The sequence below is a fragment of the Chroicocephalus ridibundus genome, chromosome 7 (assembly GCF_963924245.1).
Source record: "Chroicocephalus ridibundus chromosome 7, bChrRid1.1, whole genome shotgun sequence".
Lineage (NCBI taxonomy): Eukaryota > Metazoa > Chordata > Aves > Charadriiformes > Laridae > Chroicocephalus > Chroicocephalus ridibundus.
Window position 1 is genome coordinate 19556071 of NC_086290.1, and position 14115 is coordinate 19570185.

General features: G+C 34.1%; 1 protein-coding gene across 8 annotated transcripts in view; it reads right to left on the reverse strand.

Annotated features, from left to right (window-relative positions):
- The window catches only part of LOC134518662 (prolyl endopeptidase FAP-like), a 43799-nt gene that overhangs the window by 16830 nt on the left and 12854 nt on the right, over positions 1-14115 (reverse strand). For all 8 annotated transcript variants that reach the window (XR_010072028.1, XR_010072030.1, XR_010072029.1 and 5 more), the window contains 11 exons: positions 13413-13533; positions 12694-12848; positions 11521-11624; positions 11059-11194; positions 7563-7607; positions 5729-5833; positions 5573-5643; positions 4920-4973; positions 4467-4591; positions 3195-3242; positions 204-302 (listed from right to left, as the gene is read on the reverse strand). Coding sequence is in view for 5 of the 8 variants with exons in the window: in XM_063341711.1 (XP_063197781.1) it covers positions 204-302; positions 3195-3242; positions 4467-4591; positions 4920-4973; positions 5573-5643; positions 5729-5833; positions 7563-7607; positions 11059-11194; positions 11521-11624; positions 12694-12848; positions 13413-13533 (1063 nt within the window). In the remaining 3 variants the exon portion in view is untranslated. The remainder of the gene's footprint in view (positions 1-203; positions 303-3194; positions 3243-4466; positions 4592-4919; positions 4974-5572; positions 5644-5728; positions 5834-7562; positions 7608-11058; positions 11195-11520; positions 11625-12693; positions 12849-13412; positions 13534-14115) is intronic.

A 14115-nucleotide genomic window follows, 5' to 3' on the forward strand; every position in this document is an offset into this window, starting at 1 on the left:
ATTTTAACTACTATTTTACTGAGAGATACCCTGAGGCACAGACAAATTGGTTGTTGTCAAACAGGGCAGAACCAGGCGTCTTTTTCCCAACCTGAAGGCTAACAAGTTTGTTCTACAGAAAGACGATACTTACTGTAACAAAACGAAGGCAAAATATTAAAATGGTAAGAATAAAAAGTATACTAAAGATGTGTAATTCTTACTTATACCATCCACTTCAAGTTTATTAATTTCTTCTTTTGGCAGTTTGATTTCTTGCAAAGCAGCCTGCAATTCCCCATTGTCTTCCAGTACTCTGAGCTCTAAGTAAAAGAAATGCCTGAGTTATTAACTAATTCATTGTTAGTTCCTCATCATTAATTGAGATTCCTTTATTTTGTGTTATTAGAACAGAAAGGAAACCTGTGAAATTTTACAAGCAGAGTAACGAAATCAACTCAGACACTTCTAATTGGTCTTGATCACATAGCTAAATAAAAACAAGGCACTGGTATTATAATGCACAAATATTCATTAGATTTTTATAGGATGTACATTTTGCAATGCAAATCCTTTTGCATGCTGCCTCTGAATATGAGTCCCGGATGTTATGAAGAAACTCCTTTCTCTTGCAGAGCCCTCATCCCAGTTTTGTAAAATGGTAGGAGCTGGAAATGCAAAATTCATCCCATCACGCAAAACACGGGCCTATATCTCCTCTCTTGGTTACCACAGTAACATCAGTTTAACCTGTGAGACCCTTGGGCAGTGTGGTTAAGCACACAGATGTTTGGGAGTATCTTATTTCTGGACTATTGCGGGAAATCCAGTTTCTTAAGGGGCTGCAGCAAACCCTTACTTAACCACTGTACAGTATCGTCCTACACAAAGATACTAGGACTTACCATATAACTGTTCTTAGTAATATATTACTGCACACTTAGTGAACCTCTTTTGTTGTTTTTTTTATCTAAAAAGTATTTAAATATTTTGTTTTACTTGCTTTAGACACAATTTACAGTTATATAATTAAAAAAAACCCAACCTATTTAAAAGTTAGTTAATTTCTAGCATAGACTGCAGAACTATATATTATTAATCCACCTGGTATTACTTATTTATTTATTTATGTGTTTTCCCATGAGTAGTGATGGATGACGAATATTGTACATAATGGAAATCTGCAATTTTTAGCTTGACTTTCAAAACAAAAGAACCTTTTAATACTGCAGGAGACTTTTCTTTGGTAGTTTACCTTTTTTTTTTTTTTTTTTAATGGCAACAACTTCTGGAAATGCTCCAAAAATACAAGAAGTACTTCTTTCAGCACGTCTTTAGCTAGATAGTGCTCAGGATATGCCAGAAATATAACACTGGGATTTGTTCTTTGAAAGTACTCTTGATAAGTTTTGCAGATTCAAGTGGCTTTTTATGGCTGAAAGATCATTCTGGCTTTGGATACTCACCCAAACCCAGCTGGACTCTTTCTGTACTTCGAACTCAAAACTCCTGAAACTTCCACATTACCACAAATGAATTGTAGGCATGCTGGAAGGAGCTTGCAAACTGGTGCAAGGAGCTTGCAAAGTGGTGCATGTTACTTTAACTGCGTGCCTCCTACTAAAATTCATGAGTGATCTATTTTCAGAATGCTGCCAACTGCAATGAAAATGGATCTACTAAAAATAGTTTTGCACCACGGATTACGAAAGCAAGGGACTTAAGGAAAATTAATCCAAAAAAAGGTCAGGAAAAAGTCAGAGAGAAGCCTGAATTTGTTTTTATTCCTGAAGAATAAAAGCACAGCAGAATAAGGCATCATGAAACCAGTGGCGAAGATCCATTAAACGAAACTGGTCTGTCCTGCAGAGAGGTTAGGAAACACGTATTTGTAGTTGAGCACTTAGCTGCATTTCATGCAATTCATACTTTGATAAGAAATTAGTAGGGGCCCTTGATACACAAAGTCATAATGAATCATGGAAAACAGAGAGCTATGAAAATGGATTAAATATAAAAAAATCCATGCATTAGCTGTATTTAAACCTTTAAACCTATTTAAACATTCTGCAAAAGAAAGACGAGAAGAACACAGTGTTTTTACAGCACAATTGCAATACACATGTTGACCAACCTTTTCCATCTGCAAACATTTTTGAGTGGTTAAAACCTAAGATGTACCAAATCCTACCGGAGTCAAAATAATCTTATGTTGCAATTAATTGACTTCTACATGAAATCTACATGAAACTGATTAATTTAGCTGAGCAATATTGCAGCATTTGTCTTCCTTATGTTTATGTGTCTTCTGTTTACACAACACTCAGTTAATAGTGGGTTATCAATACAGGCTGAACTGTAAGGACCCTGACATTAGAACTACCAGTGCATTTTTGCTGATTATTGGGGAAGGAAGGGGAAATGCCACATCACTGAAGCTTTTTACAGGACCATGCTAGTTTTCGTAACATTTCAGGAATGAGGGCTTTAAGTTGGAGAAGAATTTTTGGAGAAAAAAAAGGGACGCAGAGAGAAAACTCACTGCAGAGTAACTAATATTTTCATGGTTAGTGAATTCCTGCTTGGCCTGGTTCCAAAGAGAGCTCACTAACAGGCTACTTAAGGAATGAGGGCTCTGAATAATTAAATAATTACACCTTGTCTGAAGCAGTTATTTGAACTGACCATCTGAAAGGGCTTCTGCTCTTCCCTTGACATACCGATGGCTGCAAAGCCAGTCACTGATCCAAATTCTAATTAGTACGGTACAATAGCTCAAACTGCAGACTCTAAATAGTGCACTCTTGCCTTTTGTGTAGGGTAGGGTTGCTTAATGAAAAACTCAGAAAGTCTTGTGTTCATCAAAATGTGAAAAGGAATACTTTGGAAATCACAATAATGTTTTCTACAAAGTTTGACTCAATATTGGGTAGACAAAGAGTTGCCAACGTTCATTGCATCTATAGTGTGTAAACAGGAAAAACATCAGGATGCTATAAAAGTGCTGAACTCAGGGATGAAAATAAAGGACTCAGCGTGCTCACCGATATTTGGATTTTACTCACTGGCAAATCTAGAAACGCACTACATATTTTAATAACAAACAAGATGAAAGGCTTCTTGATCACAATTGTAAATATTGTATTAGAGGATCTGCATAGTGAAGATCAATGAGAAAAGCAATCACTCAGAAACAGGCAGGATATTTGCAGTACCTCTATCACCGTAGTTCTCAAAAAGAGTAGAAATGGGAATCCCAGGACCTGTCATAAGAATGGTAAGAAGGCAGTTTATAGTTTGAAGTGGGAATTTGGTGGTGAAGTGTGTGTTACGTTAACATTGGTAACTGATGGTGTTGAAGAGCTCAAAGTTGATACACAAATCTGAATCTTCTCTGCCGTACAACCCTCTAGTCCCTGCTGCACGAAAATACATAAGGTACTGTGTGTACACAGACTTGTATACATACAGACATTGCTTAGCAAACATAACAGAAATAATTAAATCTACTAACAAACTCTTCCTCCCTAGAGATGAAGTGACATCTAGTTAATACCTGAGATGCGATTACATAAGGCAAATGCAGAATTAACAATGTGAAACATTCTTCTGAGAACATGTCACATCGTATTTGTGAAGGTGAGTGGCTTTCGTATGGTGATGACCTTACTGACTATTTTGTGCAAGAATGATTGAAAGGTGTTATTATTTGCTACATTTGCTTCTCTGCTCCAGGGAAGTTTTAAGGAACTCTTCAGCTGATCAGTCCGTGCAGAATCAGAAGAACAGTAAACTTTATATGAAATACGCAAAAGGAAAACCTTGGATGTTTTTCTTCCCTTTTGTTAGATTGTTACCTCACTGTCCTTTGATTACCAATAGATGAAACCTCAGATCATTGAAATCACCTAACTTATTTCAACAGAGCCAAGACTTCATCTAGTACTTTTGTGTTACAAGTGGTTTCAATGATCATACATTTTGATGAATTGGCTTTTTCTTAGTTCAGTTATTAAAAAGGTTCTCAGGTAGTAAATATCCAACATTTTGGGGCTAACACAGGTTTTAATAATTCCAGTTGGGAAACATATTGTAGTAGTTTCTCATAGCTAACTTTGATCACATGAATTGGAAATCAATGTGTGTTTCTAAATCCTGCTCTTGCTGCTGCAAGAAAAAGCATGACTTTGACAAGCCAGATTACAATCTGTTTTGTGCCATGAAGAACTTTCACAAATTTGGTTTTAATTCGAAAAATCCCAAGATTTTTGTTGAAAAAGTAAAAAAATATAAAGTAAAAGTATTCGTATTTTGTGAAACATCTTCCCAAGGTTTTCGGACATGGAAAAGTTTCTGGAAATCTCTCCTGGTTCTTGTGACATTTCTATGATTCATCTAGCTATCATTTGGGTTAATTAGTATTATTTACGCCTCTGACAAACTTCAAAGAACAACTGATTATATGTTTGCTCCCAGGCTATACATACCATAACAGATCAAGGCATAATACTTAGAACGTTCACTGAACCTTGCTGTATAATACTGGCATCTCTCTTTCCTTAAATTGCAAGTAATGCATTGTTTCCTGACAGGTTTACTTCCAATACTGATTCTAGGAGAAAAATAAAGCAATATTTATTTTGCTACAAATAACTTCACATGTGTCTAACTCACATTCTAGAACATAGGCACTGTACTTTCAGAATGGTTCAATTTAAAAATAAATGTTCTCCAGTTTTATCATTTTTTTCCCCAAGAGTATATTTGAACTTTAAATGCTATTTCTCCCCAATTGTCAGATATAATCAGAGGTCAAGATTTAGTTAAAATAGCTTGTGAATGTATACTTTAAACATCTTGAAACTAAATTATGTTACTGAAAAATCCAGACCCGTATTCTAGCAATCTCGCATCATTAAGATAATGTTGATAACACTTACTTGTAAATATTCCTTCTTCCTGGATAGCCTTCAAATTCATTGCTTGAATAGAAACTGTAAATTCATTTATATGTTAATAAATAATCCATAAAGTGATGACCTACGAACCAGCATCAAGATGAAAAGCCGTCTTGGAAGTTAACTTAGACTTTTTGAGATTTCTGCATGTGGAACAGTAAGTTAAGCTCATATACCTTTCGTCTTAATAAATCTTTGCTCAAACTCTGATTAGATGACAAATAAACATATAAATAGTTCTATCTTAATTCTCATGAGCTAATCACTCCAACTATGAAAGATGTATCTATCTGTATAGTAACCTGAATGAAAGGCCATAAAAAGAGACGACTGAAGTAACTGCAAATTATATGACAGTTAACCACATCCTTAAATTTAATTATTTCTAAATAACTCTAAGATGGGTGATTGAAAATAAGTAGAAAAAGTAGGAGAATTTGCAAATAATCTCCTGTAAGTAAACAAAGTTTGCAAACCTGTGCAGTACCTTTGCATACAAATTTGTTGTGGATGCATCCAGATACAAAACAAATTATTCATAGCTATAACTTGATGAGTTAACTAATGGTGTTCATGATTAAGTGCTGCTTTTACTGACAACACTCACAACCTGTTCTCTTCTTCGTGATACTTACATTGCATCATTTGTTACTCTGAAAATATATATTGCCTCCCATTCTCCACTTGTAATTTGGACTGCATTCTCCTGTGAAGCAAGACATATAAGTTACTAAATATTGTAGAATTATTTCAGGAACTTACAGTATATAAATGTAGAACACTTGACTTACCACAGAGCCATTGATGTAATGAATATGCTTATAACCATTTTTGTCACTAAAAATTTTGTAGTATGAACTGCTGTCTGATGTAAAATATGGTGTAGAAACAAAGAACTGAAATAATGGAAGAAAAATGGTAGATGAGACATTAAGTAAGAGTGTCCAAGCTATTTGGCAGATTATAGTACACATACTAAAAATTAACAAGACTATTTAATCAGTTCAGATGAGAGAAAGTACTTTACACAAGTGTTTATGTGTGATATTAAATCTCTCAGTTGGTAGACATTACAATTTCTAACCTGTCATGTCAGATTTCTTAATCTGATAATACGGATACCTCAAGTATCTAAATGCAAACTCTAAATGCAAGTATTACAAATGCAAGCTCTCTATTTATAAGTGGAATAATGTTTTTGTATATTCTGAATGCCATTTCTTTAGCTATTTAAGAATAGGTATAGTTGATTTTTAAAAAATAAGTTTCTGAATAAAGTTCATGAATGGTGCCAGACTGAAAATTCTGTGGGCCACAGGGTTTTGCTAATTCACTGAGCAAATACAGCACTAAGTAAATGGGTGTCTGAAGTTTCCCATACTATTCCAGTAATGTTAAGGCACAGATTATCCCAGACAAGGCCACTCAACTATTGCTTCCTTTCAAACCATCACCTCTTTACTAAAATTGTCAGTCAAGGATGAGTTACTGCAACTCTGAGTTTTATTTTCAAAACATGAACACAAAAGAATGACCTGAAATGAATGACACTTCAAACATAGCACCAAACATTCCTGAGTGAGTATGACTTTTGAATAATACTAACCCAAGCTTGACTAGAACCTGTGACCACAACCTAAATTGTCGTGGAGCCTGCTTCTAATTTTCCGAATGCTTGAAATCCTATAAAGGCTAAAGCAGGGATTTATGCATGTATGCAATTTCTTTAGTTCTAATAAAAACCTGTCATCACAACCTCAAGAAAAGTGAGGAAAAACGGAAGGGATGAAGTAAGATAACTAATCTTTGTAAACGTGTAATCTTCAATAAAAACACGTCTCTTAGAGGACAGTGTAATGAAAATTGAAACTCTCAGTAAAATCCACTGCAGGATACTCAGGCACAGTGTCAGGCTCCCCATATTTAATTCTGGTAACTTCACCTGCCTGAGGAGTAAACATAAGCAATAATACATACTCACTGTTAGAATATATGATTGTAAATACTGATATCATGCTCTTACAGTTGCCTTGCAGGTTTGTTTTTACTGTTTGTTCCCAAAGTTAGGTGTTATGTCTCTCCAAAGATAAAGGTTACTGGGTAGAGAAAATTTCTTTTGCTTAGGGGTAGCTGCAGAGAAGTATGAACTACCCTTTTAAGTGGGGTGTCTTACCTTGAAGGTTCCTCCCTAGCAGAAGATATGCAGCACTTGTCACTAAAACTGTGTTCTGAATGGAGAGGTTTTATTCTTAAAATGCTATGACCGATCTCTTGCCCTAGTGACGCCAGAGGAATTTTACATCTGTTATATGCCTCCAGGATGCTTCTAAGAATTACACTGCAGTATGAATCCACCTCTTTTCATTATTTCCCTCCCTTCAGTATAGTGTCTAATCAATTGGTCTAATATTTGCAGAAGGAGACAGAAAAAGAGTTTTTAAACTCAGAAAGTAGGTAGCCAGGTACAATGCCTAACACAGCATTAGAAGTCTCAATCCAAGAGTGCAACAGGTTTAAGCAGTAGTGTTGTATGACTCAGAATGGTGCTTCAGGTTTCAAAATGCTGCTGTGAAGGTGCAGAAAGCTGTAGCTTTTCATTAAATAGAGTACAAAAAGCAAACCTACTCCGCCTGCCCATCCTGTTTGACTCTCTTCTATGTGCTGTTGGTTCTGAAAAACAAAATCAAATGTGCGCTCTTTAAGAAGTTCAAGAATGAGTTTATGAAGATTCAAAATCCTCAAATAAAAAATCTGTAGCTGCCTATAAAAGAGAATTTTAGAATATTTGCTATGGAGGTTCAGAGACTTGAAGGTTGTCTAAGGTAAATAGTATTACTGTATTAATACCATTACATTAGTTAAAATACTATTTTTTAACATCTTTCATCAGAGGTGATTAAAATCTAAAGTAATTTTTTTAACTTTATGCAACATTTTCACTGAAAGCAAGAATTAACAACTACTTAGTCTCATTAATTTTTCAGTAAAAATGCAAGTAAAATAATTTCAGGAATAATAACATTAAAAATCTGTGTTAGATTCTCAGCTGATTCATTTAACATATTTCCTTTCATTTCAAAGCTGTGATGTTGAGTTATAACAATGGATAATGTACCTATGAGGTACATGTTTTAAATGTAAATCTTAAAAACCTTACAAATACAAGCCAAATACTTTAACTAAGTAAAGTACATAGAAATCAAGGGTCTATATATTTGATGCTCAGATTAAAGGGCCTGATTTTCAGCACTTGAAAAAAATCTCACAAATAACATATTTAGAAAGAAGAATTAAGGATTTGCAAAGATAACATAGGCAACAGAATTCACCTACATTATCATATTCTGAGACTATGAATATAAATTTGGCAGGTTTTAACTCCTTGTAACATTCTTAAAGCTAATTTTAAAAAAGACTTATCTGAGCATAAATGGATCAGTACCTCCTGCAGCTAAAGGTGCTTTTACATTTTTATTTATGTTTTATTTATAAAGTTTCTAGTGCTTTTTCAAAACTCTCCTTAGACTTTTTCATCGAAGAGTGTAATATTTCGCTTGTTGGATGGAGCAAGCGATTTAACAATTCTGCACTGAGTCAACGTATTTCTTTTTTTATTTTGCAAATGTCTTTATACTGCTCATTTAATACAGTATTTCTTTACAGTTTTAAATAAATTCAACTAATTTGCTTTCTGAAGAATAGGGTTTGTATTTGTTATCCTCAATGTAATCTCATTAGCATTCAGAATCAGGCTTTCTCCCTTTCAACTTAGTCCCTACAAAGTGACTTATTTGAGCAAAAGTTGCAGGTACTTGCCCCTTAGAAGACTGTTTAGTACTTTGCAAGGGCTCCACTGAGCTATTAACTCAGAAAATTGACTTTATTTCTTTTAAGATAAGAAAAATAGCATGTATTGTTTTATATCTGTATCCTAAATTTTTTTTCATTTCTTTAAATTAAGGCTCAAATCTTGATGGCATAGTACATTAAGGATATATTTAACTTCTCTCATGAGTAGTCCCCTTGACTTCTATAGGATTTTTCTGTGTAGTAACGTACTTACAGAATTTAATTAGAGAACTGGCATCTTTATAGGAAATCCCAATTTCACGAACACATGCCTAGCTTTTACTCACATGAATAGTTCCACTGAAACCATATTGGTTCCTGTGGTCTATTCACATGAGCAAGACTTGAACACAATGAACATTTTTGATGAATCGACACTTCAGGAACATCTTGTAGATTATATTTTGTTATTATTTTCAAGTACATAAAGCCTAGCGTATTTATTGTACATTAGAGTCTCAATTTAATCTGAAATCAACACGAGAACTATTTTTGCCAATGGAAACGTACAGAGATACACTTTCTAACAGCAAATAGAGCTAATGTAGCACTCCCATCTGTTCACACTCCTTCAATTGGCCATTTGTGCAAGCTTTAATGTGATAAAAGCATTGTATCACTGTATAAATATAGAATTATAGAAACGTCAGTAGTGACTCCATAAATAAGGTTTCACGGAGAAATGCAATTAAACAAGGATCATGAACACAGTCCTGCAAGATGTTAATTGTTCTGGTCTGGTTCCAGCAAAGCAATTAAGCACATGCTTAATTTTAAACACATAAATAGACCTACTGAAATAAATAAAACTGCTTACATGCTTAAAGTTAAGCTTGTGTTAAAGTACTTAGGTGGATTGTGGTAGAACCCTAGAACCCTTCTTTTTTTTTTTTTACATTAAAATATTTAGTTATTAAAAAGCAGGTTAATTTGAGGCAAGACAGAGATTACGCGTTAATATAAAGTGGAACAATTACTTAGGAAACACATCAAATGCTGCAGTAAGTATGTATTTTGTCCTAATATATCAAGATATTTCTCTGTGGAAAATTACTTCAATGATAATGTTTTTGAAAGAACAGGACCTTAATTTCCTTTTAATTTTGCAACAATTATCATAGCATAGAGGAATAAGAATTATTTTCAGTTTGGAAAGGCTGTGTCAATAAACTCTGAAATTTACCATTTATCAATTATACAGAACACTTTCATAAGCATTCTTGCTTTTCATTTCCCGTTGGATCAAGGTTTCAGCCGAACGCTAGTTTTTATAGGTGTTCTGTACCACAAACTAAAAACAAGACATGCAAACAGCATCAGTATTAAAGACAATAAATGATACTTCTGTCCTAGAGTTACTGAAATTCAGACTTATCCTTTCCTTCAAGATCTTTATGAAATTATCAGTGTCTACAGTCTTCAAATTTTACAAGGTTTTTAAAAGAAGTATTTTTTTCAGAAAGGCTTCTGTACATAAGATCTGTAACTATCTACACATAGGTATAGATAGCTAGGCCATCTAAGCTATCCTTCTGCTTAACAGAGCATGGTTTTCCCTCCAAACTCTCTTAATGATAGAATGACATATTTAAATAAAATGTAGAGCTACCATTGCAATTAGCCTGAAGTTTTCTTTTCAGATCTGAAAAAGGGATTGTGTTTCTGAAAACTTGGCTGCTTTCTCCAACTGTATGATCTGATAGAACAGAAGAATTCCTCCCTCCTGAAAACCTGCCTTACTTTTAATCTGTATGTTCATTCAATCAATTTATCATTAATCATAAAGGACATGATTCAGTCAGACTTGGTATGAAATTTCAACGTAGTATAAGATTTTCTTTAAAAAGCAATAAAGATCCTTTATGGTTCCACTTTTGAAGATGAGGAAGCAAGAAGGAACTAGACAACAGTATTAAAAGCTGCTCAGTAGCATTCTTCTTATTTTCGTTGCTTTGATTGGTATTTAAGTCTCACTAAAAAAAAAAATCTTTGGTGATTTTATTTCTTGTTGATGTAATTAAAATTTTTTCATCCCTCCCTCCACAATTGAAATATTGAAAAAAGTATCACTAGTAGCTAAAAGATGAATGTGATCAAACACTGGAAAATTCAGGCATACAATTATTTTCTAAAAGAATTAAGGGCAAGATTAAATATACGTCTGCAAGTCAGTCAGAGCAACCTGTGCATAACCAGTAGGTGTTAAAATTCTATATTGGATTAGAAAATGCTAATTTCAGCAATGTTAAATTCTTATTTCCAACGTTATTACCTCTGGACATTCCCAAGTATTTGAATACTCTTTGAAGTCACAAATAGCTAAGACTGAAAAATTCTGGATTCTCTTTAGCCATTGCACACAGATTCGACTATCTGTTACCCAAGTAAGCCAAGTAAAATAGTGATCACTAAAAAATAAAAGAAAAAAGAAAGAAATGGTAGTTATTAAAGAACAGAATTATAGAAGCATTGCTACAGATTGTACCCCCCCTATTGCTCTGTGGAAGACAATATGTCTTCCATGTCTTAGGGATGTTTTTTTTGTCCTTTGTAACAATGTATCGTATGGACAGAGAGAATCAAAATACATTTCTAGTTAGCTTCTGTTCTATCTAGAAGATGAATATGGCACTCTGCTGTTAAAAACAGAAAACAACTCAGAGGTTCAAGCATTTAAAAAAAATAGACGAAACCTTTTCTTAAAAAAGAGAAGACATACTTGAAGGCATGCTACCTGGATGCTATGACTGCAGGAACAGGCACTTCCTTAGGACCAAAGGCTTCAGCATAAATAGTATCGACAATAAACACTTTAACAGTAGGATTTTTAGCCCCAGCCTTCAAAGAAAATGTATCAGGTTATTCAAATCAGGCTCTGAACAATTGAGATCAAGGAAAATCACAAAACGTTTTGTAGGAAAGGAGTTACAAACTATGTATTCAGTTGAGTATAACAGGACAAGAGAGGTCGTACAAGATCTCAGAGTGACACTACAGCAGTAGTACATTACTTAACTTTGCGTCATTTCATACATACAGAAGATGACCTTTTAAACAGTCAAATTTAGTGCCTTTCTATACGGAAAGCGTGCTTGATGGGAACCAGCGTTCTATTTGCAGCGCCCACTACACTTACGTTGGCATAAAACTCCAGGAATATATTCACATGATTGCAAGTGCTCTTTGGCATCCCAGCTGTGAAATAAAATGGTTTAGCTTAAACCGATTTCATGCTTGCTTATTCATTGCATACATTATTAGTTTTTTAATTCTCCTCCATGTGTGGTCTCAACCATCCTGCTTTACTTTAGAACTGTAACCCAGCTGACACGTGGGTAACTTCTTAAGATACTTTAACATGATCACTTGCAATCATATGAACACAAGAGTCAAGAGAGCTCTCTAATACATGCTGAAAAAATGCCAACCCAAAACGATCTTGCCTTAGATCTGGTACTTGAAAGCAGTTAAAATCCAAGGCCCCTTGAGATCAAAAGGCTCTATGAAGTGTGCAAATAAACTGAAGCTGTCATAGCCTTTATTTTTCAAAATAAAAAATGTCTCATAATTGATTTACTTTAATGAAAAATAACAACTGCATAGTTAACGCATCACAATAAGTAAACGCAACTGAAAAAAGCAAGGATTGATCATGCAAGCATGCCCTTTTGCACATGCTTTTTACTTATATGAGTAATTCCATTTATTTCATTGATATTATTAAATATCCACACTTTTGAATGTACCTATACCTTTTCAGAACTTGGCCTAAGTTTGTTTTCTGTCATCAATTTAGGCCAAACGGATTTAACCACTGTAATACAACCATTTTTAAGCACAGTTAATTTTATCATTGTAATAACTCATTTCTCAACAGAAAGTAAGTCAAAAGAATGAGAAAACATACCTTTGGGTATGGGATAATTATTTTCCTAGGATATTGATCCTCACCAAAATACGAATATTCAATAACTGGTATGTCAGTATCATTAAACTGTACGAATGCTAAATATCTTCCACTTGGAGACCACCACAGTGCGTATTTTGTTGCTAGCATTTCCTCTGAGGAAAAAAATATTATTCATAATAGTTTATCATTGTAATCTATCCTCTAATCTATTTTAGCATTGTACTCTTAGCAACCTAGACATATAAACAAAGTTATACTAAATAAATAACACCAAACATATTGCAACACATCTCAATTCTGAAAAGCCTTAAGAACTCTCAAAACAGACACACAGATCCTATTTAACACACTTGGGTTTCTTGTCTGTGCATGTGGGGTTTTTTTAAAATATTTTTTTAATACACTGGAGTGCCAAATTTTCACCAAAATTAAAACTTTCATTAAAGCTTGATTCCCAATCACTGCCTGTGCATCAGAACAAAGCTCAGTTTGTAAAGTTCTCATATAGCTGCACTAACAAAAGACTCAGGATTTTGGTTACACACTATGAACATAAAATGCAGTCATTGTATGGCAAATAAAGTATGAAAATGAAGTAATTCTTAGGGATCTAAAAATAATGTATAATCACAGATATTTTAGAATGGATTGTGAGAACCAGGTAATACAAAAAAAGCATTTAACTGGTTAGTTGTTGCCCTTCAAGACTTACTTACCTTCGTAGACCCAATCAGGAATCCCATTAAATATTTCATTCTGTTTTCCATCACTAGTTATTTTAATTGGTGCCTCTCTTGGACTTCGTTTCAAATAGATATTATTCTGATATACATATACCTAAAGACAAGAAAGTGTTTCTTATGAGTATAGGCACCAATAACAGAGGTTAGGGTAACATCTTCTGCAGCCAGTGCTCTTACACTACACCAACAAGAAGACATAATGAATACAAAATGGTATGCTATGCTAAAAGCCCTTGCAGATTCTGCAAGAGTAGGTACCTCAGTAACTAAATTATCCGTTACCCGCCAGATTCTATGTTCAACGATGTCAGAATAAATCCTGAACAACTCCTTCGATTTTAATAAACTTCAGAGGATTTTGTGTCTAGCCTTGGTGTGGAAAATAATGAAAAAAAATCTTTGAAACTTATTCAAATTGTTGTGTTTTTTAAGAGACCCTCAGACAAAGTGTTTTGTGACTTTTCCTTCGGCTTCCATCAAAAGTAGAAGATAAAAACAAATATACAATGACTAAAAAGAAAATAATTTAACTTTCCTAAACCTGTCAAAAGACCTAGGTGACGTGAAACAAGACAAAAAAAAAAGGTTTTACTCTGTCTGGGCTGGTTTGTTCCTTTCTAGTAAATTAGTTATCAAAAGAGAGTTCTTGCAAGAAATGCTTGCAGGTCTTTCTTGG